General features: G+C 37.8%; 1 protein-coding gene across 1 annotated transcript in view; it reads right to left on the bottom strand.

Annotated features, from left to right (window-relative positions):
• The window catches only part of dnajc17 (DnaJ (Hsp40) homolog, subfamily C, member 17), a 79,555-nt gene that overhangs the window by 36,220 nt on the left and 31,173 nt on the right, over positions 1–12,162 (bottom strand). Inside the window, exons 9-10 of the mRNA XM_056251606.1 lie at positions 5,821–5,901; positions 4,486–4,608 (exon numbers count right to left, since the gene is read on the bottom strand). Of these exons, the coding sequence (XP_056107581.1) occupies positions 4,486–4,608; positions 5,821–5,901 (204 nt within the window). The remainder of the gene's footprint in view (positions 1–4,485; positions 4,609–5,820; positions 5,902–12,162) is intronic.

A 12,162-nucleotide genomic window follows, 5' to 3' on the forward strand; every position in this document is an offset into this window, starting at 1 on the left:
GTATTCTATTTTTTTCTATAGTATTTTAGCGATGTGTTTACTAACTTTTCTGAGCCGGCAAGTTTCAATAACATAGAAGCCTATGGAGGAGTGATCCAGCTCTCAGATTTAATCAAAAATATCTTAATTTGTGTTCCGAAGATGAACGAAAGTCTTACGGGGTTGAACAACATGAGGGCGAGTAATTACTGACAGAGTTTACATTTTTGGGGGAACTATCCCTTTAAGGAAAAAGTCAGATTTGCATGATATGTCCCCTTTAAATGTGGCTGTGATCAGGAACACTTGTTTGCGCAGGATCTCGTGCCAGGCACACATTACACACGCCTCTGCGTCTGAGGGTCAGATCTTAATGAGTCTCGCGCCGGGGGTCCAGAGAGCGGCTCGCGTGCGTGCGCTCCAACTCAAACAAACCCAGCGAAGGCATTATTCAGGAGCCCCCAGCATGCAGTGCACAGGCTAAACCATCTGACGGAGAGATGAAATATGTTATTTAGACTGAATGCCAAAGCCATAGGAATCATCTGGAGCGCTGCGGTAACATTATACTTTAGTTAAACTCTACACAAAGACAACAGAAGCACAATGCCCACGTTTACACACTCGTTACTTTCCAATCAAAGTGAAGTTTGCGTGCTGGTTAAGATGATCATTTTTTTATGCACATGTGAGAGTGGACATGACTTTGACAAAACAATTGTAAATGAATCGTGATTTTAAAATTGGGTTCAAAATTATAATAATGTATATGGGTGAGACTTATGTAATCAGTTAAGAATGTCACATTTCAGCCCAAAATCTAAAGATAATGATCACATTTTGATGAAAATGTTTGTTATTTCTCCCGGGAAACTCGCGTAATTTGCATGGCCCAAACCACTTTATGAATAATCGGACCAATATGTTTGTCTAATGTTGACCAGTTGCCAGATCTTGTACTAAATGCATTATATTCACACAATTAGGGGTGTCACGGTACATGTAATCGTATTGAACCGTTTCGGTTCAAGGCTACCGGTTCGGTACGCATACAAACCGAACGATTCCTTGGACCATGGGTGTTTCTCAAAACCAAGAATGCAAAGAACGGACTTGTGTTCTTGGGGAGAACGCTCTTGCTAGTTGTTCTTGGAAGAATGAACTCACAAGGTGACGAGCACACAGAACGCTGCTGACAGTTTGAGACGATGTGTTCTTGCTGGTATTGCGCAATAATACCCCCGCACAGACACCGTCTGCATTACCCAAACATAACGAGAATTATTGACGATAACAGCCAGGCTGCAATGGTCTCTTGGCTGTGGGGTAAAACGAGTCTGTGAGCAAACTGGCCGGTTGGCTCGATAGCTAACGTTACACCCGCAGGCGCTTATGGAGATTCTCACTTCCGAAAACGTTTGAGAACATTTTCGATTAGCCATAAATTTTCGTAAAAATGCCAATATTTGAAATCTACACAGTTTATTTCTCGCATCAAATGTTCTCAGAAGTCAATTTAGTGATGAAATAGTGTACGTAATTGTAGAAAAACGAAATACTGTATTGACCTGCCTCTCCTTCCTCGAATGCCGAATTGAATGCTGGGATATTTCTGCCGTCAAGTTCACACAAGTTACCAACCGATGCATCCTCGGGAAAATGGGCGTGTCAAGAACACATCCGGGATTTTTAACTGTTCTTGCCAAAATGCAAACTTGTGTATTGGGACAGTACTTGGGCCACAAAAGATGACGTTTCACAAGAACACAAGGACACAAGTACAGACAAGAACACAGATTGAGAAAGGCCCCATTTTTCCTGCCGACAAAATCCGCGCCGGCGCGATCACCACAACGTTGCACAACATCAAATGGCAAACGTAATGAAAGCGGAACAGAACTGCGCTACTCATGATATTGTGCTTCACGGACCGTTTATCAGTTCGGACCAAGCGTGCCGCACAAGCCCTCAAAAGTGAAGCCAAAACGTCTCGATCGCCCCCCAGAGGCCGGTCCTAGTATAGGTCATAAGCCCCGCCTCCCCGTGTTATTCACCAGGACGCGAGACCAACTAAATAATTAAATTACACTTCACATATCTTTTTTCTAAAGATAGTTTCTGTCATTTACTGTAGTTTATATCACGTTGATGTAATTTCAAGTGTTTGTTTTTAAAATAAGTTAGTTATTAGATGCTATAAAAACGGTGCTGTGACATCATGATTGAGAGCTGTGATTGACAGGCTCTCTGTGTGAAGTAGTCACTGAAGTACTAACGGACTTTTTTTCATAATGTTGACTATGTGGTTTGTAGTTGTATTTACATTATTACCTTGTCTTAGAGGAACAGACAAGGCCACTTAATAAAAGTGCAGGGCGTGTGCTTGCGATTGGTTCAGCGAGAGTGAGGGGGCGGGGCCTTGATTTCGTGGCTTTACTTCCTGCTCACGACTGCGCATGACTGGTCCCGAAAACGCTACTGCGCAAACTCAAGTTCCAAGACACTGTTACAACACAGCGCTAAGAGATCCAGTGAAGAAAACATTTGAATTCGCCACTGAAGTAATAACATCGCTGCGAGATCTAGTGAGAAGCATTCACATTTCTCCGTTATTAACCGTAGATCTCTATTAGATCAAACAGCGCTGACGTGGACACCAGGAGAAACATTGTGCCGTGAATGATCTAGTTATAGGCTTTAAGTCCACAGATCAGCAACATTCACCATGGATTTAATATAGTAACACTGATTGTAACTAGGGATGCACGATATAGGATTTTGGCCGATATTCGATATGCCGATATTTTCAGACTAATTTTGCCCGATGCCGATATATTTGTGTTTTTTTTTAAGTGCAAAAAAAGCTTATTAAAGCTTCTATTAAAGTTCTCAGTCAAGAGCAGTGAGTGATTTCCTCTTTGTGTTTTGTTGTTTTATTAACATTAACGAGATAGTTCTCCCCAAAATTTAAATTGTCATCATTTACTCTCTCAAGTTTCTTTCTTCTGTTGAAAATAAAAGTTATTTGGAAGAATGTGGCTAACCAAACAGTTGCTGTACTTCAGTGACTTCCATAGTATATTTAAGCTCAAGAAAGAAATTAATCCAGGTTTGGAACAACATTAGAGTGAGTAAATAATGACAGAATTTTTATTTCCGGGTGCAGTATCTCTTTAAGGACAAGCGGCAGCATATTATAGATACTGTCTCTTTAAGAACTGCACGACGCGTCTAATATACACACATTTGACAAGCAGATTTTCTCTGTTTGCTTTCACTTTAGACATAACCAACTTTGTTTATGAAAACCGTGTGTGTATTTGACAGTATCAGCGCAATAAGACTGGAAAGATTAGTCCAGTATGCAGGCGCTGTGACAGGCTTTAGTTCCTGTGAGCGTCGGGTGTAACGCGCTCAGAAAAGCGCATGTTAGAACAGCGCATCAGCACGTGAATGACATGTTTACCTAGCAAGACTTTGACGCACATGCAAACAATGAACTTTTGTGAATTGCGGTGTCCCGTGAGTGTAACTCTACCTCTGCGTTTACATGTGATGTGATGTGAATGTACGTGGCGTTGTACAGTATGTTGAGATGAAGGCGCCAGAATTGAACTGAATGCACGATACTATGATTTTTCTTCAAAAGCAGATCGTGGAGACATTTTAATCGTCCACGATCAAAAACCGTGAGACGCACGGCACACCCCTAGTTGGAAGTTTAAGTTGCTGGCGCTCATGCTTCGTTCGCGTCACGTGCGCATAGGAAACACGCCACCCTATCGGCAAGACTCATCGGCAGAAATATTCATATCGGCCGATGCCGATGATGGTCATTTTAAGCTTTTATCGGCCGATACCGATGTTGTCCCGATATCATCGTGCATCCCTAATTGTAACCATGGAAGTTTGGCTGGAATAGTGAAATGCTTTCAAGTACTTCACACATCTTTTTCCAGCACTTCAAAACTCAAATATTATATAAATATTATATATATAAATATAGGCCTATATTTAAATGTTATTTTTAATGTGATGACCAAAACATTATTTGTTCATCCTTCAAAGATTACCCCCATTTATAAACCTGAACGTTTCAAGATGTAGGAAAACTCAAACTTATTTAAAAATATTTTTTTTCTTTTAATAAATAGGAAATTTCTCTGGCATCCCCCCCCCCCCCACCCCACGCCCCAGATTCACGTTTTTGAAGTTTACACAGAGATTATAACCTTTACAAAATGTTTCAAAAGTTTGCATTCTCGAGCACCACACACCGTTATCATGCAAATGAACACTACAAGTATTCTGTTTACAGTTAAACGGTGTCGTTTAAGTTGATAACTAATGATCTTTACAACAGAAGTGAATCAATCAAAACTAACTTTATCTGGACAATCACTTTATTCTAGAGCTACTGTAAAGCCTAAACACTCTCTGTTACTGTAATCTCCTGTTATCACTGTGAAACTTGCCTAGAGTTCCTGTTAAAGTGTGTTTATGTACCTGTGCGGCGCTGTAAAGCCCGTCCGCGGAGTCGGTGTGTGTCGTCGGGGCAGACTGGCCCTCCAGCCATGTGATCTTCAGTGGGTTTCCCGTCAGGCCGTTCTCGTTTTTAATCGCCAGGTCCTGATCGAGGGCACAGAAAAGATTGACATGTTATTAAAAACAAATGCCATTTTATGTTATAGTACAAAACGCTGCATAATACATAGTTTTGTATAATGGTGAAGCAGAAGCCACAACAACACCAGGGTCCAATCCCAGAACAATAACAGGTTCTGCTTTTTATTAAATATGGTTTCCTGTGCTCGAAAAGCATCAGACTGTCACGATATACTTGCAAAAACTCATTTAAAGCAAACGATATCATTCACACTAATGTTATAATATATTTATAATATAAACAAAATTAATATTATATACAATAAATATATATATATATTATTTTCATGCATTAATATTATATTTTTTCTTGTAATTTTCATCATTACCTCTGTTTTGTCTTATTTTTTATTTTATTTTTATTTATGTATTTTTTGTTGTTGTTGTTTTCCACCCTGTATGTATCATAATAAATTGTAAATAAATCATGAATACTAAAAATATTTAGAAAATTATAATATATACACGATATATAAAAATCTTCTTTTTTTTCCATGTGCTTACTGATTATTTATATTTTCTATTTTTATTTTCATCATTACATCTGTTTTGTCCTATTTTTTAATTCTATTTATTTATTTATTTTGTTTTTCCACCCTGTTTGAATCTTAATAAATGTAAATAAATCATGAATGCTTGTTTTTTTAGAATTTTTTTAAGAATGTTTTTAGAATTTTAATTCTAAATTTAGAAATGTATTCTATTTATTTATTTATCTCGTTGTTGATTTTGTCATGCATGTATATTTAATAAAAATAAAATAAAAATCAGAAATCAAATAAATTCAAATAAAAAAGGTTCAAAATTAATATACAAATGGGTTCAAAATTATAATAACATATATTCAATTGGATGAATCTTATGTAAACTGTCAAGAATGTCCAGCTCACCTAGAAATTATATTTTGCATAAAGACAAATGAATGAAAATCAACATTCAAATAAAAAGTAAAAGGTTCAAAAAACATTACGAGAATTTGGGGAAAATGGTTTAATTGTCCAGAAAATAATATCCCAATGCAAAAAAAAAAAGGCACAAAAAAAAAATATATATAAAATGGATTATTTTCCTTTAATTTTGGGCTGTTTTAATAAATCCCTTATTATTAATCCCTAATAAAAAAAGAAATAGTGTTGTGTTTTCAGCCTGTTGTGTGTGTGGAGATATTACACTCACAGCTGCTTTTACTGATGCGAACTCCACCACAGCACTGCCTTTCTTCTTACTGGATATCAGAACGTTCAAGACGTCTCCATACTGCAATGCAAATATCATTACAACACAATAATAACCACTGAAAATGGGTACAAACGCTGCTTTAGATTTCATGAGGGCAGAAAGGAGGGGAGCAGAAAGTAAAAACCGTGAGAAGGATTTGACTATTTTTAGTGCTTCAATCCTTATAAACGTCTGTCATAAATCACCAGGGCGCTCTCTATTTCTGTTCAGAGCATGAGAAACGTTCTCGATATCACATCAGGAATTCTGGGAGTGAATTTGGAGCATGGGTCAATATTTGACCTTTGACCCTCGGAAGGACTTCTGGAGGGAAAACATGCCAATTACACCTCAAAGTCAATAGAAAACAGCGCAGAACTTGTTATGAGAAATGAAAATGGAGCCTATTTTGGTATCATTACGATATTTTGGTATTACATTGGCAGATTTTCATGACAGATTTAGGTCCATTTAGTTTCCAAATAAACGTTATTTTAGATAAAACATAATTTTGTTGTTAAATATGATCCCAAAATGTAACCACAAAATAAATCAAGTCTATTTTAGGAGCTTTTTTAAAGAATTTATGACATTGTCATATTTTCATGACAGTAAAGCTCATGAACTAAATCCTAAACAAAGTTTTAAATTCGATATTATTTTTTAGAAAACATCATTTCTTATTTCTTTCTTTTGATTTTTATTCAAATATGATCACAAAATATATAACCATAATTTAACTACAAACAATCAAAAGAAAGAGTTAAGAAATTATGATTTATTTTGTAAAATAAAGTCTATTTTTAGGATTTATTACATTGTCATAATTTCATGACAGTTTACCTTTATTTAGGTCTTAAATAGATGTTATCTTTATATAAAACATCATTTTTTACATCTTTTAAAATACAATCATAAAATGTAACTACAAATATTCAACCAGAAAGTAATAAAAAGTAAGAAGAAGAAATTAAGGTTGAAGTAAAATAAAGCTTATTTTAGGAGCTTATTTCATTCAAATATGATTTAACTACAAAATCAAAATAAATAAATAAAAAATAATGAATTATTTCTTATTTAATTAATTAGATTATGAAAAATAAAGCCTATTTTTAGGGTTTTATTGTATTGTCTAATTTTCATGAGAGTAAAGCTCTCAAAAAAGGGCTTAAATAGACATTATTTTACATAAAAGATTTTTCTTTCTTTCAATTTTGTGGTTAAATATGATCATTTTGACGAAAATATTAAAAAAGTAAATACATTTTTATGTAAAATAAAGTCTATTTTAGGACCTTTTTAAATGACTTATTGCATTGTCACGTTTACGACAGTTAAAAATCCTAAAAGCGATGTTACTTTGTACTTTACCATAAATAAAACAATTTCTTATTTCTTTCTTTCTGATTGGACATATTGACAGGTTGCATGAGTTTCACCATATTAAGCCGTGAGCATCAGATGTTTCTGAGACTCTGGCGTCCGCAAAGCCTGGGAAAAGACTGTATTTGACATTCAGAACCGGGAAAAAAGCAGAGCGTCCCACTGGAAGGCTAACTCATATTCGTTTCCAAAGAGGGCTTGACCCGTTCGCAGAGTCCAAAACACACATCGAGCTCTCTCGCTGAGGGCGTCTCATGACCTTCACCTTCACTCTTTCACGAGCTGTTTATGCTGATGCCCGACCCATAAAGAGGTGCGTGTAGAGGGACAATTGAATCAAACACGAAGCCTGACGTCATGAACACACACACACACGCACACACACACACACGGGAGTGGCAGTGTTTGCGTGGTGTTGTTGCATGTGAAGAGCACATTTCCTCGAGTCCCCTGACGGCACTAAACGTGTCCGTGAAGCCGGGTCGTAACGGTGGCATGTGCACTGCATTGCCTTCGGCGTTTCGCGCAGCTATAAAACTTAATATTGCTCACACACATGGGGGAAATAAAAGCTTTTTAATGGCTGATGTCATGCAGACCTGAAACCTGCGGCGCTGGACAGCAGACCTGCTCATTACCGGCAGAAAACTGCTCATTCACACACACAAGCTCACTTTCTCACACACCTTTAAAACCACTGATTCTGATCGTCTGATTAAAACTAACCAACAGCAAACTACACACTCTAAAAAATATTGGGTTATTTTTTTCTACCCAAATCCTGGGTTGAGTCTTTTGGGTAATTCTTTTTAGCATTTGGGTAATTTTCTTGTGTAACCCAGATCTTGGGTCAGACGTAACAACCCAGTGTATTCTAACTAATTCATCTTTCTTTCTAACTAATCTTTCTTTCTTTCTAAGTAATCTATCTTTCTTTCTAACTAATCTATCTTTCTTTCTAACTAATCTTTCTTTCTTTCTAAGTAATCTATCTTTCTTTCTAACTAATCCATATTTCTTTCTTTCCAACTAATCCATCTTTCTTTCTTTCTTTCTAACTAATCCATCTTTCTTTCTTTCTTTCTAACTAATCCATATTTCTTTCTTTCTTTCTAACTAATCCATATTTCTTTCTTTCTTTCTTTCTTTCTTTCTTTCTTTCTTTCTTTCTTTCTTTCTTTCTTTCCAACTAATCCATCTTTCTTTCTTTCTAACTAATCTTTCTAACTATTATTTCATTCTGTCTAACTAATCTTTTTTTCTATCTATTCTTTCTTTCTTTCTAACTACTCTTCTTTCTTTCTTTCTAACTAATCATTCTTTCTAACTAATCTTTCTAACTTTTCTTTCTTTCTTCTAACTAATCTTTCTTTCTATCTTTTTTCTAATCTTTCTATTTTCCTTTCTTTCTAACTAATCTTTCTTTCATTGAAACTAATCTTTCTACCGAATCTTTCTTTCTTTGTTTTTTTCTTTCTTTCTAACAAATCTTTATTTCTTTCTAACTAATATTTCTTTCTTTCTTTCTTTCTTTCTTTCTTTCTAACTAATCTTTCTTTCATTGAAACTAATATTTCTATATATCTATTATTTATCTTTCTAACTAATCTTTCTTTTCTTTCTACCTAAGAAATCTATCAAACTTTAAACTACTTTAAACTTCTTCAAACTCTCTGGTCCGGATTTCTCAAGCCAACTTAAAGTTTGTCTCATCAAACTTTTTTTCTAGTTGAGCTTTGAGTTTCTTTAAACTGACATTTAATAAAATTCAGAAATGGAGAGTGTTCTCTAGCTGGTGTGCCACTAGGAACCTGAACCCACACTCGTGCGAGATACCGAGTGTACTCGCCCTTTTACAAGAGCTTTTGGACAAGGGTCACACCCCCACCAAGCTTAAAGTATATGTGGCGGCCATAGCAGCATTTCACGCTCCCGTGGCCGGACAAACACTAGGGAGAAACGACCTGGTCCTCCGCTTCCTTAAAGGGGCAAAGAGGCTAAACCCTCCGTGAGAGCACTTTAGGAATATACCCATGTCTAGGCTTAAGGACAGCTCTGCAGTCGTTAGGTCCAAACTCAAGACAGGACGCGTTCGAAGACAACACGTGCAGATCGCCCACTCTTTTAAAGGGGTCATATAATGGTACATGCACTTTTACAAGTTGATTGTACTGAAATGTGTGTTGGCAGTGCCTGTACACAAACATCATAAAATGATAAAAATCCATCCAGTGTTTTTGTTTTAATCTCCTTATATGTTTTCCCCTGCCTCAAATCTGTGACGTCACACGCTCAGAAGCCCCTCCCGCGATTGTTGATTGACAGCAGCGTTTCAACACAGACCCGCCCTCGCTCATGAGAGAGCTGTCAATCATAGTCTGCGCGGACCGCCGCGCTCATTGTTGATATGCTGGAGCACTGTCTATGAGCAGAATAGCGTCTAAGCGATTGTGGTGTTCTGTTCTGTTCTTGGGTGTAATAACGAACACAGTCATTTTAATGTTCCTAAATCCGAACCGCTGAAGACGCAGTGGCTGAGTTTTGTTTTCGAAGGGAATATTCCCCACGAGCTCAATGCTCTCATGTTTGTGCGAATCATTTCTCACCAGACTGCTTTATAAACGAGGGTCAGTATAAAGATGGTTTTGCTAAGAAGCTGCTCATGAATAAAGGATCGGTACCAGATATTCGTGTTCCTGCTGAACCTCCAGAAGAACTGAAGTGAGTGAAACGTTTTATTAAACTTTATATTAATATTTATATTTATCTTTGCAAATCGCTAGCTGCACGCTTCACAATGAATGCGTCTAAGGTTTACACTCAGGGTACATTACGGCATGTTTTCTATGTATGACGTTCTCAATATAATTCATAATCCCTCGTTTATAATGAACAACGCGTTATGGTTATTGTGTTATTGTGTTACAAACGGTGAATGCACAGCACAGAGAGGCGGAGTCAGCAAAGCTCATGATCATTTAAAGGCATATGCACTGAAACGGCGTGCTGAAAACAGAGCTGTTTTTGACCAGGTAAAATAAGGGTTTTCTTACAATACTAATGAGAATTTTTAATTAAAGTATATTACAAACTTTTAATTTAGACCCTAAAGAATCATATTAGCTTGTACAAAAATGGCATTATATGACCCCTTTAACTGAGGCGAGCACCAGTAAAAGAGCGGCAGTAAAAGAGTAAAAGTGGCTCAAACGGGGCGCCCTGTTCCAGGACCGTGGAGAGGTCCAAGATAGGCACAGCACCCCCGTCAGAGCACAGGTTGTTTCCCTGACAGCCGTCATTTACATTTACATTTATTTAGCTGACGCTTTTATCCAAAGCGACTTACAATTGCTATATATGTCAGAGGTCGCACGCCTCTGGAGCAGCTAGGGGTTAAGTGTCTTGCTCAGGGACACATTGGTGTCTCACAGTGGTTTCGAACCCGGGTCTCTCACACCAAAGGCATGTGTCTTATCCACTGCGCCATCACCACCCAGGGCTCTCAGAGTGTATCTGGAGCGTTCTGCCTCATTCAGACAGTCAGAACAGCTTTTTGTGTGCTTTGGCGGCCGCACCAATGGGCCTTCACTGCCCCTTAGGCATCAGAGCTCATTCCACAAGAGGCATGGCCTCGTCTTGGGCTTGGTTCGAGTGGAATACCCATCGAGGATATCTGTGCGGCGGCCGGCTGGGCCTCGCCGTCCACTTTTATCAGGTTTTATAACCTATAAGTCCCTGCCCTGCATTCTAGGGTACTTTCGGTATGAATGTTTGAGCACAAAACCCCCCCATGAAACGTGGACCCGATACTATCCGGTCCTGTTTTTACACGAACTATGGTTCATAGGGGTTTTCTCTGTTTAACATGGGCTTGTTATCTCCGGTCCTGTTACAGCACTATTATTCATCTATTTTACCACTATATCATTGGACTGGCCCTCATTAGGCCACTCTTGTGTTTACTTATGAAGCCCGTCACTGACTGGCTTATTGGGATCATACTTTACTCTCACGGCTTCAGGCATCTGCCTTGGGCTGTATTAGAGCGAAGTCAAGCCCTGTATTTAGTATCTGTATTATTTGGCAAGTGACCATGGTATGAGAGGGTTAAGGCCCGAGGAGGTGTCCATTGTCAGGTATGGAGGCGCACGCCTCGCCGTCGTCCATTAATACCTGACAATGGACACCTCATCGGGCATTAACCCTTACACATATGACAAAAACAATTGTCTAAATGATGTTGCATATTCCTCAAAAGTTCTTGTGATGATATCACTAGTTGACAACATAGGGTAACACTTTGTTTCGATAGTCCACTTTAGACATTCTATTAACTATAAGTAACTTTTCAACTACATGTCAACTAACTGTCATTAGAGTATCAGCAGACTGTCAACTTAATATCTGTTATTTTGTTGGTCTCCCAACAGACATTCAACTGACTATTAGTAACTTGGCGACTACAAGTCAACTTATTCTCCTAGCCCGAACCCTAACACCTAACCATAACCTAACAGTCTACTGACAGTCTACTATAATATACTAATACTCTAATGCAGCCTTTCTCAAAGTGGGTGCCGCGGCACACTGGGGTGCCCCCTGACTTTGTCAGGGGTGCCGCCAAAAAATTACGTAGGCTAAAAATATATATATATATTTGAATTTACATAAATACATTCTTCTTCTTTTTAAACATATGAACGTATTAATAAAATTGTAAATTCATTTTAGATAAATATATATATATATATAAAATTAACCATAAAAATCCGTCTCACAAGACCGAAGCAAGAAACACACACAGAACTTGACGCAAGTGACGCAACCCATAGCAACGCGTTATAGCAACAACACCGACCGCGCGAACGCGCGTCACACAGCAACTGCAGGCTCTGACAAACACACATACAAACTATA

Source organism: Rhinichthys klamathensis, unplaced genomic scaffold (assembly GCF_029890125.1).
Source record: "Rhinichthys klamathensis goyatoka isolate OS25496 unplaced genomic scaffold, OSU_Roscu_1.1 h1tg000085l_1, whole genome shotgun sequence".
Classification (NCBI taxonomy): Eukaryota; Metazoa; Chordata; class Actinopteri; order Cypriniformes; family Leuciscidae; genus Rhinichthys; species Rhinichthys klamathensis.